Raw genomic sequence first — 15807 nt, 5'->3', positions numbered from 1 at the left:
CCCAGGGTTTCCACTCAGGTATTTGATTAAAATGACAACTTGAGAAGAAAAAAATGGTGCTTTTTTGTTTCATTTTCAAATCTGTTCATGGGTTTTTCAAAGTTTCTTGGCCTTTGTGGAATTAATTAAACAGTAAATATTCCTACTGCCATTGAGATTGTTAAGGATATACACAGAAATCGGATGTTCATCACCAAAAATCCCTACAAGTGCAAGAACCACTTTTAAAGTGATGAAATCTGTTTACATCTCTAACAACGAATTCCCTCTCAACAATATCACTAATGAGCTTGAAAGCCTCATGACAGTCCCTACACATTCTCAGGTTCTTCATTATTCTAATGGTGACTCCTTTTGGTATGCTTACCAACGCAAAACCTAATGCCAATCTCTCGCTGTGCAGACTTACGATTCCCTCCTTGGCTTCCTCCTCCACATCAACAAATACCAATCCCCTACTCCCTCCTACATAGCCTCTTTGTTTCATTTTTCCCTCCAACTCCCTCAACAAAGTCACAACCTCGCTCCCCCGTGCGCACGATGACACATCTCCCGCATAGAACACATAACTTGAATCCTTCACCTCAACCCAACTGCAACCGGGTTCTTTTTGCACCCCGGTACGCCTCATTTCTGACCGAAGATCATGAGCAGTTTCCCACTCCCCATTAAAGGCATAAGCATTTGATAATGTAACATATGCACCTACTACTTGTTGATTAGAATCTATTAGTCGTCGACTAGCTTCAACTGCAATATCTACCCTTCCATGAAGCCTACTTGCTGAAAGAAGTGTGCCCCACAACAAGGCCTCTTGGTTGGCCTCTGCTTGGATAGATTTGGCTAGTTCGTAAGCCTCATTAAGCCGGCCAGTTCTACCAAGCATATCAACAATGCATGTGTAGTGCTTTGCAGTTGGGGTTATTCCATGTTTCTCATGCATAGATTCCAACTGCTGGAGACCTTCATCAACAAGCCCTGAATGGCTACAAGCATGCAAGACCCCAATGAAGGTGACATCGTTGGGTTTTATTCTTCTATCGATCATTTCTTGAAAGAGTTGAAGAGACATTCTCCCGAGTCCATACTTTGCAGCAGCCACAATCATTGAAGTGTAGGGTATTACAGAGGGATTTCGGATTCTCCTGAAAACCTTGTCAGAATACTCAACGCACCCACATTTAGCATACATGTCCAGCAGTGCACTGGCAATGACAGCATTCGAATCATAACCACCACGAATTACCGCTCCATGTGCAACTTTCCCAGAAACCAACCTACCCAAGCTTGCACAAGCATTGACAACACTAGCTAACATAAAATGATTCGGACGCTCCAACATCAAATGATTAAATTCTCTGAAAAGTTGGAGCGCTTCATCACCCTGTGCATTTTGGGCATAAGCAGCAATAATTGAAGTCCAAGAAACAACATTCCTACAACCCATCAAGTCGAAAACCCGCTGGGCATGGTCGACATCATTGCACTTCCCGTACATATCAACCAGCGAAGAGCAGACAACAAGGTTGGATTGAAATCCCAAAAGTTCAACAAGCGCATGAATTTTTTTGCCAGTTCTAAGGTGAGCAAGAATCGAACACGCATTAATCACAGTGGCAAAAGTGAACTCATTGGGCAGAACAGAACACTCGGGCATTTTCCCAAAGAGCCACAGAGCCATTCTGGGCTGACCCGTATCGACGTAACCGGCCATGAGCGAAGTCCATGACACAACGTTTGGTTCAGGCATTTCATCAAACAACTGGCTTGCAAGGTCAATTCTTTGGAGTCTGACATAGCAATTGATGAGATGGTTGGTGGTGAATGTGTCGTATAAAGACCCAGACTTTATACCGTTGGAATGTAACGACTTTGCAGAATCGGAATCTTTGCAGCTCCGGAGCTGTTGTATGAGATGAGAAAGTGACAATTGATTTTGGCGGGAAAGGTTGGAGGCGGTGAGGGCAGAAATGAGATTTTGGTTTAACGGCTTTCTCATCTGTCTCGCGCGCCCTCGCAATGGAAGCTCTTTCTGGGTTATGTTATCGTATTACAGCTAAACGACGACGGATTGATCGTAGCTGTTATATTGTCCTTGCCTTTGAAAGAGAAAAGTTTTAATTTATGGGATCGTAATTCAATTATTGTTTAAAAATATCTTTATTAAAGAAATTTTATTAAATAAAGTTAAATAACACAATTAAGGCGTAAACAGATAAATTTTGAATTGTGCCATATTCTATAATTTTTTTAATAAAGTATCTATTCCAACGACAAAAAAGAAAAAGTAAATTCCGAGTTGGAAGCACGTGAAACTTTACCTTGCCTTTAGCTTTTGATATATCCGGCTCACAATGCTTGCGCAAACAACAAGATTAATCATTTAATTGGAGGTTGATTGATAGTGCCCAAGTCTTCTATCTTTTCAGAAAAGAAGAATGCACAATCTTCCAAAGGTAGGTTGCTGTCCATAACTAAAAAAAATAAAGCAACCCATTAGAGTCAGCGATGCATAGTATAATAGATACATGTCCATTTATGTATGCTTTGGAATTTCTCCCCTATACGTTTTCCTCAATTCCTCATCCACTTTCCTTTTCTAAAATTTTGCTAGGGCAATTTTTTGTTCATTATGTTTTTGGACTTCATCTTGGGCACATTTAGAATTTGAAAATGTGTAAAACTGAAATCTAGTTCCTAGTTAGGGTTTTGAGTCCAAATGGTTTCTTCAAATTCACCAAATTTAACCATTTTCAAGAAAGAGAATTCATTCATACAACCAAAGACGTACAAAGAGTGACATGATACAGTGGTCTTGTTAAAATCTTCTTAGGACAACTTAATGGGACGAACCCTAAAGAAGAAAAAAGTACCACACATGTCATGGACTAACAAGAGAATCCGATTCAGGTCACGTTGAATCATTACAATAAAAAAAACAAATCAAAAACGAAAACTAACACAAAGACCTCTTGTATGTTATTGCCTCCTATAAACTACAATGCCTTGAGTAACCCAAATTAGTAAAATAAAATAAATAGAAAAGTATTTGTCTCTTTCATCTGGAAGGAGACATTCCTCCTTATCCGCAAATTACTGCCAAAAAAAAAAATGTTTTTAAAATTTTATATATATATATATATGTGAAATTATTATTCGTAAGTTTAGGAGGTGGAGAGAGAAATTATGACAAGACTGTATTTTTGGTCTGCCAAAAATGAAGGCATCTGAATAGCAATTGAGACAGGCCCCTACTACTACCTCCCATATAATTCTGCCACAACAGACAATTGAGTGTACTACCACCACTGTCAGATTCCTTTTTCTCAGAAGAAGATTTTACTGCATCACATCACATGTTTCATAACGAAGATAAATAAATAGAGTAAATTTCATTATACTATCCGCAAGTTTTACGAAATTCGGACTTTGCTATATGAAGATTTTTTTTGTGTCTACTTTATACTTAAAATATGATATTCTTACAACTTTCATACCTCCGTTAGTATGTCCATCAAATCTTCGTACCTAAACTTTGATATTAACCAATACCATTTGGTTAATATCAAATGGTTGAGCCTCTGGTCTAATGGGATACATGCATGACTTAATTTGTAAAGTGCATAATGTAGGTCCCCAAAAACACACAACCAATTTCTGATGCAACAACAATACCAATATTAAATAGAAGCCCCTTAAACAAAGCTGCCTACATCTATGCTTTTTCTCTCCCTATAAATACAGGTTTCCACAACACTTGAGCTACCAAGTAGAACTAGCAATCAATAGAATTTGATTAATTTTGTTGCCTAAAAATTTTGTGCTTCCATGGCCCCAATACCCATCTCCTCCATCAAGGTTGGAGACATTGATGATGTTCAAGAACTGAGAAAGACTAAGCCCACCATAATTCCTGACAGATTTGTAAGGGACATGGCTGAGAGGCCAACTCTGGCCCCTGCCATGCCATGCTCTAGTGACATTCCCACAATCAACTTCTCAAAGCTTTCAAAAGGAAGCACAGATGAACTCAAAAGTGAAATCTCTCAGCTTGCAGCTGCCTGTGAGCACTGGGGATTTTTCCAGGTACAAATTTACATTAAAGTTTTTTATGTAACTGGCTTTGAAAAACATGGTCAAATGGAGGCTAATGATCTGTGGTGACTGTACATGACAGGTGATAAATCATGGGATTGATCTGAGTCTGCTTGAGAGCATGGAGAAAGTGGCCAAGGACTTCTTCATGCTACCTTTGGAAGAGAAAAAGAAGTATGCAATGGCTCCTGGGACTGTTCAGGGATATGGGCAGGCTTTTGTGCTATCCGAGGACCAAAAACTGGATTGGTGCAACATGTTTGCTCTTGGGGTTGAACCCAACTTTATAAGGAACCCCATGTTATGGCCAACAGAACCAGAAAAGTTCAGGTAAAAAATTTTGCTATGCTTCGAAGTTTATTATAGTCTCTTGTTTTTAATCAAGTCTGAAGTGTAAACTCTGAACCTTTTTCTTCCACTGAAGTGGAACTGTAGAGGTTTACTCAAAAGAAGTAAGGAAACTGTGCCAGAATCTGCTGAAATACATAGCCATGGGCCTTGGCTTAAAAGGTGATGTGTTTGAAAAGATGTTTGGGGAGACTGTGCAAGCCATAAGGATGAACTATTACCCTCCATGTTCAAGACCTGACCTTGTTTTAGGTCTAAGCCCACATTCAGATGGAAGTGCCCTCACAGTGCTGCAGCAGGGGAAGGACACGTCAGTAGGACTTCAAATTCTCAAAGATGACAGATGGGTTCCTGTTAAGCCCATCCCTAATGCACTCATAATCAACATTGGTGACACCACAGAAGTGAGAAAATATCTTCAATTTGATCTTGTTATAGTTTCTTTTTCAAATTTTGGTATCTATGATTTTTGTTTTTTTATACAAGCGATTCTCTAAACTACAAAGATAAGGGGGATTTTTTCACACACACACCCCAAGGTGTCATGGGAATTCAAATTTAAAACCATTGTCTGCAAGTCTGCTATTTTTCACTGGGCTAGACCCGTTGATTTATCTGGGATATATTAGTTTCTAAGATCAAAGTAAATGCAGGTTCTTACAAATGGGAAATATAAGAGTGTGGAGCACAGAGCAGTGACTAATAAGGAGAAAGACCGCCTTTCAATTGTGACATTTTATGCTCCTAGCTATGAGATAGAGCTTGGACCTATGGAAGAACTGGTGGATGAAAACAACCCATGCAAGTACAGAAGATACATTCATGGAGAATACAGTAAACACTATGTAACCAACAAGTTGCAAGGCAAGAAAACCTTGGAGTTTGCCAAGATTTCAAACTAGTTAAAAAAGGCCCCATTTAGTCCCCCACCCCATTATTAAACTCTGTACACACTGTATCATTGTAATCTGTTCCCAGTTCACCAAATCTTGTAAATTTCAGGCCCAAAAAGAAAAAGCTAGTTGGCGCTTATGTATGTCAAACAAGTACAAATTATTGAGCTGCACTGTTCATGTGCAACACAATTTGTACAAGCCTACCAATCAATTGAAGCCTCGTGGGGTCTTTGTGTTTACAAGCTTTTCTTGTCAATTTGTCTGTGTCTTTGATGGCCTCATTGAACTAGCAGTACTTGTAAGCACAAGGAAACAAGAATCAAACAGGAAAATGTCACTTTTTACTGTTTTCTATATAAGATTCTTAATATACAAAAAAAGAAGCATGCAATGCAATCATATGGAGGAATCAAAGACCAAACACCAAAAGAAAATGGACAACAATTATCGGTCTTCCATTGTTGAAGGGAAAAGAGGGTGAGCTTTTTCTCAATGGTGGGAAATGTCTGGAAAAATTTTCTGTTCACATTATTGGGGTGAAGGAAGAAGCACTAAGCAAGTTGTGTCGTGATGGGTTTTTTTTTTTTTTTTTTTTTTTGTTGGTTGATTCAAAGCTGAAATGACAAGTGAGTGCTAACAACAAGTAGGGCACAGAGCTAAGCTCAAACATTCATGACATGAGAGGTGAGGTAAACAGAGGAACACAAGGTTTGTTTGCTGCCTGCTTGTAATTGCTCTGTACCCACTACAAAGTTCTTTGTGTAAATAAAATAATGCTAAAGTGAAAACAAAGCTGGAGACCTACTTGGCAAAGGAAGTACCTGCGCGAGAAAATTCAGACCAATAAATCAAGCATGACCTATGCAACTTGAACAATGTCACTAAGAAAAGCAAATTGATGATGCAATTTGTTTAGTGGAATAAATTAATTAACCAACCAAGACATGGTTTGATGACATTTGTACACATTCAAGAATCTGTTCCCATTTGCTTCTATATACAATTTAATGGTTGTATGTAATTTTCAAAGAATTCAGAAAGGAACTATTATTGGCACTTTAAAAAAGTCATCATGCACTTATTTAAGTATAGTTTCTTTATAATAATAAATATTGGACGAAAGCATGATGATTTTTTTTAAAGTGCCAATAAGTGTTCTTATTCTAAGTTTCATCAAACCCTCTATAGATCTTTTATTACAAACTTCTTATCAATGAATAGTCAATGAGTGAGGAAGTACCATTTGGTAACAAGTTATTTAAGACATTAAGAGGCTTGTAATTCAAGTGATTCAGATCATATACTCCTGCATCTGAGCTCCTAGTTTCGATTCCCCCCCTCCTCCAATATCGTTCATATCCTTAAAAAAAGGCTAAAAAATGGAGACCTAAAAGTCCAACTAACTCTTAATCTCATGATATTTGTTAGAAGATGTCTTAAGTTCAATTCTCCCTTCCACATTGATCAGAAAACCCATTAAATAAATTATAGAGAAAAAGATTGACAAGAGCCGTAAGTTTACAGAAAATGTCTGAGTTTGTGACCTTATGCCTAGACTCATGCTTGAGGAGCAAAAGAAAAGCAAAGCTTAACCACATTTTATGAGTTTCGACAAAATGAAACCCACTAAGCACTAAGTACTAATAACCAGAGTGTGCTTGCACTAACTCCTAGTGGTCTTGGATTCGAAGGTTGGTACCACATTCTCTACAAACCCCAAAAAAAAAAAAAAACAAAAGTGCTCAGTGCTCACGCAAGTTTTGTTCTGTTTCTTTCTAACTTGGCCATTACCATCAGCAGTTGTGGAAACTTCACCCCCTCTTTCCCCCCCGAGGCAATTATGCATCCTTTCAAAGAAACCCTTTGTTTGGTTAGCATAATTGTGGGTGGGTGATCTCAGCAAATTGGTCCCAAAATCCAAGTTTGGCGAACTTTATGAGTTGCAAATGGCAAACATGATTAAACAAGTGATTTTGTACTGAGAATGAGCAGCCTTTAAAAAAAAGTAAGCACCAGTGGGATGAGAGGAAGAGGAAGCTCAGAACTAGTGTAGGGATGGGGACCCAAATTGGCATTCATCAGAAAAACTTCTGGTTTTCCCTTTGTGAAAGAGAACCGCTCATTTTGCTTAGCTCCACTTCCATTACCATTCTGCACTTTGGCATGTTGTTGGTATGGGAATTCATTGAACCTTGAAAAAATTCTGCACTTTGGCATGTTGTTGGTATGGGAATTCATTGAACCTCCTTGAAAAAAGCCTGCTTTTTTCTTTCTTTTTTTTTTTTTTTTTTTTTTTTTTTTTTGTCATATAATTTATAAATGATGTTAGCATCATTCGTCCGGACGCAAAGACTGGGCCCGTTAATGCATATTGATTTATTGCGTAACCTAATTGTTCGGCTTCCCACCAGTGCTTATATAATATTAAGATTTGATTGCGTGTCGACTTGGTCAAAACAGCACTCATGTTCTAAATATTATGACCAACAATGCAAATCTCTCAGAGAAAGGTGCTTCCACCTCTCCCAATGTCGGGGTTGAAATGATGCCAAATATTATGACATCAACTCCTTTAGCAATCATTTTTAACCCCACTGCTTATATTTTTTTAACTCAACTCTCACAAGCATTAAGCCTTGAGGAACCAATTGCAGATTGAGATTATGAGTGGTTTTTAATTTTGGGATTATCCGCGGAAGAGTCCAAACGGGTTATCCCTACCGAATATGAGATTTTATTATCTTCCAAGTCTAACTTTTCTGAATAAAAACGAAAACATTCCTGAGAAAATTCTTATTCAAATTCATCAACTTCAGAAAAGAAAAAAGAGCATCACCGGAACTAATATACACGAGTCAGACCAAAGAACTCGTGAAGCACAAGTGCATAAGCATCTGGTGATTATAGACAAATTCAGAGTTTACAAGCCATGCGTTTCGCAATCAAAGAAGAACGCATCCACCTGATCAATTTTATATTCCATCGTCAGATTGCACAACTCAAGTGGACATACTGGGAACGAAAGTACACTTTTCCTTCCAGTGGGGGTGAAAAAACAATTAACGGAAAATGTAGTCATGGGACGACGGAGATCGCGGTAATTAAACAAAGATACCAGACAGTCCTGTGGTACACTGGACCGTATTATGAAGTCAATTACAAATTTCTCCAGCAAGGGTGCACTATCTATAGTAGCCAGCCATACCTTGCTCCAAGGGCAAAATGTACAGAGCAGTCTCAGCTCCTGCTTTAAGCAATCACTATTAGTAACTGGTGCACCGGCATTTACATGTGATTGTGCTTTTTCAACCGCCTGACCCACTTCTTGGGCAAACTATAGCAGAAAAAAGTACCGCTTCATTTCAAGGATAATCCACTAGACCACATCATGCCAAGTACCTAAACAAATTGGGGTTATCTTTGTCCCTTTCTAAGTAGTCTCTTGTGATTAGATCTTCAATCCGCTTTTTTATTGCTTTGAAGTCGGGCTGAAAGGAGAGGGAGAGTGAAATAAACACCAAAGGTTTAGAACCAAGAAAAAAGATCTGAATATCTTATAAGGGCAGAAAAATAAGTACTACACAAACCTTGAACATGCGACCAAGCTGCTCTACACACTCCATAACCAACTGCTGATGACCCAAAACTTTACGGCTCTTCATGATACGCACAATTGAGGCATCAATGGCATACCGCCTGTCCTTGTCAACATCTTCAATTACTTTCTTCTTCTCGTCCACAGGTGGGAGGGGAATCTGCATGGTGAACACAGTGATAACTCATCACTCACATAAACCACAAAATTAAAAGACAAGAAAAGAACACGAGACAGTGAAAAGATCCAAGTACCTTGATCCTCCTCATTTTGTCAGTAAACTTAGAGTTGAACTCAAAGTAATCAGTAGGAGAGAGAGTTTTTGTATTTGGTTCCTTGTTAAGGATCTTATACTTGGCACATGACAAGGAATGGAGCAGTCTGACAACATCGTCATCAGTCAAGTTTAATTGAGTCATGATCTCTGAATAACTCAGTCTATCTGAGGTATTGAATAGCAGCAGGGCTGATGCCTAAAGTAAGATTAAGAGAAATCAGTCTTAGAAAATATAGAAATCTCTACTAGAAACTGTATCTCAGAACCCAAAAAGAAAATATGAAAAATAGATCTATGGATTAGGAAAGTTGGAATAAAATGTTGAACACATCACCTGATAAGTTGTCACAATAAGCTCTATGGTTTTGGGTTCAAATTTTCCACTGATGTTACAAGTACCCAGTGAATACATCCATGTAAGCTTTCTGTGCTTTGTCTTCGTTTGATAGAATTCCCTGAAAACTTCAACGCACTTAACCTAAAGCAAGGGTGATACGAAGTTAGCAACATCATCAGATACTTAACCCAGCAGATATAAATTTTATTAGGAAAAAAAATTCAAATTTTCTCAGTAGAATCTGTGTACCATCTCTGCGGGAAGGTTGAGGTCAAAAGACTTGTAGCTTGGCCAGAAGCCAGTGGTCAACACAGTAACTGTCAAATCAATACCAGGATTCGCCTGTGGATTACTGTTCAGATAATCCTCAAAGCTGGCTTGATTCTCCTTAGCCAATGTCAAATCTGTAACCTGCAAACAAAACAACCAATTTTTCTTTCTTTGGTCAGATCCCCAGTAGCAACCCAGAAATACATGAACAGAACATTCAAAACAACATTTCTCGAAGGATTAGCAAATGCAACTGACCATCCCCTCCATCTTTGAGGTAAATTGACCACCACATTGTTGCTTCAGTTTTGTCAAGATACATCTCTCATGGTCATCATTAGCACTCTTGTCAAACAGAAGACGTCGAGCAAGCTTTTTCCTGCCATCAATTAAACATCTAAAGTTAATCTAATGTTTTCTAGTTTCAAACATATTTGATTGAAATCAAGCAATTTGAAAAATAGAAGTGATACCTATAGAATTCAGCGAATAGGTCTTTGTCACTAATATACGCCAGCAGCTTCACTACCTGTAGTTTGATTGGCATTTATTAATGAATATTGTTTATCCAAAATAAATAATAATAATAATAATATTTCTATGTAACATAAATAAATGTAATGGCACATCAAGAGTCCAGACCTTCTCAAGTGTCTCCTCAATGGCTTCATCACTCAATTTCTCACTCCCGCCTTTCTTAAGAATGTTATCACAAAAAGTGGCAAGTAGTTCCGCACTTGAGCTTCCAGCAACACCCTTGTTGCAAAAGATCTCAAAAGCCTCCTTGAGGGCCTACAGATTGGCAAAAAAAATACCGTCAGACATGCACAAGTAGTCAGTAGAGACAATAAGAACCTTAATACCTTGTTAAAATACCAACCTTGTGGAAAAGAGTATGGTTTTGGAAACAATCATTGACATATGCTAGATACTTGTCATGAAGCTCAATCACTTTTCTAACGAAAACCTGAAAAGTACAATCATATTAGCTTTCACTCAAGCAAATCAAAAGTTCTAGATGTGCAATGTTCATGAAATTACCTGTTCCTGCAAACCAACCACGTCCTTTTTCTCCGCCTGTGGGGGGAACAAGAAGTCAGCATTCAAGTACAATTAACTGTCGATTACCGTGACATACGCAAATAATCTATACCAAATGAAGGTTAGGGCACAAACCTTCCTGTTGCTTGCTGCATCTTCCGCCTGTTTGACTAAGGCTGTTCCTTCAGCAGTAACATGCTGCATCATGGCACGCCGTGTAATGTTTAGAAAATGAAGGAAAAGACAGAAAATTTTATATATATATATATATATATATATATATATATCACACCAGATAACCCAGAAAAAAACAAAGGAAGAGCGCTAACCTGCTTAAATATACTTGAAACTGGATCCAAGCCTCGAGGGATCTTAGAAAATAGCCTGAACATTCTTGACAAATCATCCACCTAAAACACAGAAGAAAAATGATAAGAAGAAAGCAACATTTGTCTGGTTTTTCTGATTTTCTTCGATCTAATCAACAAATCCATAAATTTAACAGACTCAGAGAGTACCTTGTCATCTCGCAGCAATGCATGGCATCCAGAATGCTCTTTCTCAAGTAGTTGGGTTGCATACACAGACAACAGCTCATGTTGAACTTTCTACATTAAGAAAATAATAACAATATTAACAGCCAGTATTCATATTCTACAGATAACTGTATTCCAAATCACCTAGAATTACAATTTCCAAAAGACTAGATATACGTACAAGGTGAATTTAAAGAAATAATAAAGTACAAACCTCAAGCAGCTTCGGCTCACTACTAGAATGCAAGTAATGAGCAACTCTATCTTTCTCCCGCCTTAAACATTCTTCTGCCTGAAATTTCGAAAGAACAAAGTCCATTGGTGATAATTTCATATAGACACATATACATTTTAACGTGATAAAACAAGCATAATGAAGTTTACTTTCAGCATATAATCTGGACAAGAATCTTCTAGGATCCAGTTGGAAGCTTTCCGCGAATAATAAGCAGCAGTGTCTTTAAGCATGTCTGCTTCAAAGTCATTTTCATAGTGATCCATATGTCCCATTCCAATCTCAACAAATATATCCAGAACATTCTTCAATAGAGCTCGATCAATCTGCTCTCCTTCACGTTCTTGATCAATCTGATTTGAAAAAATACGGTCAATTATATTTATTCCACAACTTCACTAGTAGGACATGCAGCTCTGGTAAAATTGAAAACGTACCAGAGATATTACAGCATCTCTTACTTTCGCATTTAATTCTTGGTAGACCTGAAAACCACAATCATATGTCCATCATATTACAATCTATTACACAACAAAATCTCATCAAGCTGTGAAAGGATGGTTGGAGGACATCTTTCATTCAAATTTTACTAAAATTAGGTTAGGGATAAAGGAGGAGAACAGATAGTAGAGAAAAGAAAGTATCAACATGGGAGTATCAAAATGGGTATATGGAAGTCAGTTTGGGTTATGGTTCAAGAGGCAATCCAAAGAATACACTGAAGAACATGATTTAAGATGAGTAAGGGTTCCAACATGACTTACCAGATCTCGGAAGCAAGTAAGTCCAACTTCATTTAGGGGAGGAAGCGACCTTCGAGCTATAAAGTAGCGATCAAGATAATGAAAGAAACGAGAGAGCCACCTAACCATGATTTTATGGTTTGTCCACCTCTTCACAAGCTCTCTCAACATGAACTCATCATGCTTCTCTCTCAAAGATGGCAACACCTAAGCATATAACATTAAATTATATTAGAAATAGGCATCACGAAGAGCATCCGTAAGTGAAAAGAAGGAAAAAACTATTGTCCAATATCTCAAACACTAGGGGTTGGGGAAGGCAGACATTAGCCCTTACTACACATATCACATTGAATATCATATCAATATAAATTTAATTCTAATAGTTCTAGGACAGGAGATTACAGAATCTCAATCTGAGGCTTAAAAAGGGTTAAGAGTTGGGAATTTAACAAAACAACAATGCAATCTGAGGCCTAAACCCTAAGAAAACAGAGCTCGTGACAGTGTAAACAATGCAACCGATATTACACAGTAGGAAGAGTTGGGAATTGAACAAAACAAAAATAGCTAAAAGCTTCCTCACTGTCGAAGTAATGTACTCTTCAAAAGACTCCTTATACTTGTCATAGAGCTGTTGTGAATAGTCATGTGGTGGCTTTTGAGTGCACATATTGTATATGGTTCTGCAAATAAAATAAAGACAACAAAAACACAATCAGCAACATTAATCTTTGGAGCATACAGAACCAACAAAAATGACAATGAGTACCACAACAAAATCGATAAAAGATTACGTGTAGAGCATCATGTAGTCCTCTGAGCTGAACTGCGGCTCAGGCAATCCTTCTAGAATGTTCTTCAGCTTTGTGATCCCCTTCTGCATAAACTCCCATCCTTGTTCTAAATCGATTGTCTTACGCTCGTTCATCGTCATTTTCCCACACTCAAATTCTCAACCGCAATACGAAAATCTGCAAGACTCAATCACCGAATTGTCAGAGACTGAGACAAAGTCAAATTTCCCAATACATAAACCAAAGATATACAATAAACCCTAAATCGACTAGTTCAATCAACTTCCCCTCTAATTTGAAGCTGGAGAACCATAAACCCTAAATGCTCTGTTTGGCAGCCAATAAAACACAGGAGAGATTTCAAAAACAGTGATTTCCCACGATTTCTCAACAATCAAACAAAGCTCAAGACTCCAAACCTCCCGAATCGAACTCCAACATCAAAATTGATAAAAACACAGCCCCAATCAATGCTGACAAGCTCAAGTTCACAATTAACAGTAAGTTGAAGAAAATCATATAAATGAATTCATGATCCGAATAAATATCAAGAATCACGATATACACAAGTAAGTAGACGGATTCACCTGAGTTAGGAAGCGAAGAAACTCTAATCGGAGGAGACAGAGAGAGGGAGCAGAGGGCTAGAAGAAGAGGGTGAACGAAGACGACGAAGTCCGATAGAGCATTGATGAGAAAGGGGGAAAATGGGTGACAAAAGAGTTTGGGTAATTGGCGGTGTAAAGTGATCTCAGATGTGAAGCTCTTTCGGTGTCGGATCCACTGCCTCTACTTCTGCAATCGTGTTTATTTTTTCTTTTTTGTTTTAAATTCGCTTTTTCTTCTTTTCCTTTTTTTGTTCTGGTGCCAGTTCTTCTTTTCCTTTTTCAATAAATGTTTTTTTTATTTTTTTTTTATTTTTTTGGGTCTAAAAGCCCCTCTCGGACTTATTGTTTGTGGCAGCAGGATAAGAGCAAGTCTAGCAGCAAGCGGTGGACTCGGGTTGGGGGGTTTGGGAAAAAAATGGGTTTTCAACAGCAGAAGGCAGCCCAGGCAGGTGGGGGCTACGAGATTGGGCTGGCCCGAGGTGGAGTTCGGCCCGAGCAAGCCGAGGGCACGTCATGGCTGACGCCAGCCTGGCGTCATGCATGCGCCAACGGTAAAAAAAATTTCAAACGACGCGCTACAGTACGCCAATGGCTACATTTGGCAGCCTATTGCTCTCCGATTCTTTTTTTTTCCTTCAATCCAACGGGCCAATTTTTCTGCAATAAAAAATTTAAAAAAAATCGAACTTTTTTTAAAAAAATAGAATTTTTTTTTGTGTTGATTTTTGTCTATCATATTATGGGTTCCCGAGCATGATGGAAGATGTTAGCTTGTGTGAGTCCAAGTTAGTCATCCCGTAACGGGCGATTAAATTTTCTCATATGTGAAAAAAATTCATCAAGCATTTTTTCAATTGGCAGAAATGGCATTATCCAGTAGGTGGAAAGCTTAATAAAGAGTTGGCGAAATGGAGAAATGCCTTAGCAAAAGCGATGGACAACCATGCGGAGAAAATGCAATGAGGTAAATTATTTGTCATTTTCCTTCTATTAATTTCTATGTCATATTAATTTTTATTTAAATGTTTCTTGCAATTTATATATTTTGTTAATATGTCTCTAGTTTTTTTTTTTTTTTATACATGTTGCAAAATTTATTGAATTTGCATTAGTTTTTTTTTACATGTTGCATTGCCAATATTTTTTAAAGTTTCTTGCATTTCCATTTAATTTTTTTTTATAGATTATGCAAGCACAAATGTGGTTTGGTGCTACTGGGCAAGGGAAAAAAAAGTTTCAACCATACCCATTGTTGGGAGGTGGTGAAGACTTGTAAGAGATTCCAAATTATTCCAACCGGTCCGACGGTAGTCTTGAACGAGACTCCACTTCATGAGACGCCGGCATCGGATTCACCTATGGATTCCCCGATGAGTCAAGACTCACCCATTGAAAAGGAGCCAAGGCCTATTGGGAGGAAGGCGGCGAAGGCGAAGAGAGGGAGTAATTCTAGCAAGAATGCATCTAAATTTTTGGAGGAACTTTCAAAGCACCAAGCCATGAGAATTGAAATGGACTTGAAACAACAAGAGCACGATATGGCTATTCAACTAGAATATGCAAAAGAAAGGGAGTATGTACGCAAAGAAAGGGAGTATGTACGCGAACAAAACATTGAAAAAAAAAAATCGGGAAACCATGGCCATGGATACAAGCCATATGTCCCCTGAAACAAAACAATTTTGGAAGCTAGAACGAAGGGATGTTATGAGAGGAAGACTTTTTCGTGACGATGGACCTAGCAACACGGATTGGTTAAATGATGAAAACCATTAAAATAGTTTGCTTTCCTTTCATGTCTTAGTTTACTTGCCTTTGATTTCATTGTATTTTTTGTTTTGTTTAATTCATGTATTTTATTTTATTAGTTGTATTGCTTTTCTTTTAGTGAATAAAGAAAATATTCAACAAAAATCTTTTTTATTCAAAACATTCCATACATAAAAAACACACCACAACCAAAGCATAAAAAAAAAAAACAAACCACAACCAAAGCAAAAAAAAAAAACAAACCACAACCAAAGAAAAA

At 37.9% G+C, this 15807-nt stretch overlaps 3 protein-coding genes across 3 annotated transcripts; 1 reads left to right on the top strand and 2 right to left on the bottom strand.

The window, feature by feature from the left end:
- Nucleotides 1-153: 153 nt before the first annotated feature.
- On the bottom strand, nucleotides 154-2070 carry LOC117614693 (pentatricopeptide repeat-containing protein At4g15720). The gene has a single exon (XM_034343582.1). It carries the CDS (start codon nucleotides 1997-1999, stop codon nucleotides 191-193), a length of 1809 nt encoding a protein of 602 aa, XP_034199473.1. The 5' UTR covers nucleotides 2000-2070; the 3' UTR covers nucleotides 154-190.
- Nucleotides 2071-3586: 1516 nt separating this feature from the next.
- Nucleotides 3587-5581, top strand: LOC117614100 (protein SRG1). Its single transcript, XM_034342793.1, has 4 exons — nucleotides 3587-4086; nucleotides 4178-4425; nucleotides 4520-4847; nucleotides 5097-5581. The coding sequence occupies exons 1-4, from the start codon at nucleotides 3829-3831 to the stop codon at nucleotides 5343-5345; spliced, it is 1083 nt and encodes a 360-aa protein (XP_034198684.1). The 5' UTR covers nucleotides 3587-3828; the 3' UTR covers nucleotides 5346-5581.
- Nucleotides 5582-8117: 2536 nt separating this feature from the next.
- Nucleotides 8118-14123, bottom strand: LOC117629566 (cullin-1). The gene is made up of 20 exons (XM_034362091.1): nucleotides 13758-14123; nucleotides 13171-13347; nucleotides 12960-13059; nucleotides 12395-12580; nucleotides 12068-12115; nucleotides 11780-11983; nucleotides 11610-11687; nucleotides 11378-11467; nucleotides 11189-11269; nucleotides 10995-11057; nucleotides 10860-10895; nucleotides 10699-10785; nucleotides 10461-10610; nucleotides 10292-10347; nucleotides 10077-10197; nucleotides 9798-9959; nucleotides 9546-9689; nucleotides 9189-9407; nucleotides 8927-9094; nucleotides 8118-8827 (listed from the first exon to the last, which is right to left on the bottom strand). The coding sequence occupies exons 2-20, from the start codon at nucleotides 13308-13310 to the stop codon at nucleotides 8726-8728; spliced, it is 2235 nt and encodes a 744-aa protein (XP_034217982.1). The 5' UTR covers nucleotides 13311-13347; nucleotides 13758-14123; the 3' UTR covers nucleotides 8118-8725.
- Between the last annotated feature and the right edge of the window lie 1684 nt (nucleotides 14124-15807).

Source organism: Prunus dulcis, chromosome 1 (assembly GCF_902201215.1).
Source record: "Prunus dulcis chromosome 1, ALMONDv2, whole genome shotgun sequence".
NCBI classification, from domain to species: domain Eukaryota; kingdom Viridiplantae; phylum Streptophyta; class Magnoliopsida; order Rosales; family Rosaceae; genus Prunus; species Prunus dulcis.
The sequence above is the reverse complement of the archived record's forward strand: the minus strand, read 5'-3'. Positions and strand labels throughout refer to the sequence as shown.

Excerpts from the sequence above, each read along its gene's own strand:
- LOC117614693 (XM_034343582.1), bottom strand. The coding sequence starts at position 1,999 with ATGAGAAAGCCGTTAAACCAAAATCTCATTTCTGCCCTCACCGCCTCC.
- LOC117614100 (XM_034342793.1), top strand. The coding sequence starts at position 3,829 with ATGGCCCCAATACCCATCTCCTCCATCAAGGTTGGAGACATTGATGAT. Across the intron at positions 4,426-4,519 it reads ACAGAACCAGAAAAGTTCAG|TGGAACTGTAGAGGTTTACT; the intron begins GTAAAAAATTTT and ends CTTCCACTGAAG. Across the intron at positions 4,848-5,096 it reads ACATTGGTGACACCACAGAA|GTTCTTACAAATGGGAAATA; the intron begins GTGAGAAAATAT and ends AAGTAAATGCAG.
- LOC117629566 (XM_034362091.1), bottom strand. The coding sequence starts at position 13,310 with ATGACGATGAACGAGCGTAAGACAATCGATTTAGAACAAGGATGGGAG. Across the intron at positions 10,611-10,698 it reads ACCATACTCTTTTCCACAAG|GCCCTCAAGGAGGCTTTTGA; the intron begins GTTGGTATTTTA and ends GCCAATCTGTAG. Across the intron at positions 9,408-9,545 it reads TTATTGTGACAACTTATCAG|GCATCAGCCCTGCTGCTATT; the intron begins GTGATGTGTTCA and ends ATCTTACTTTAG.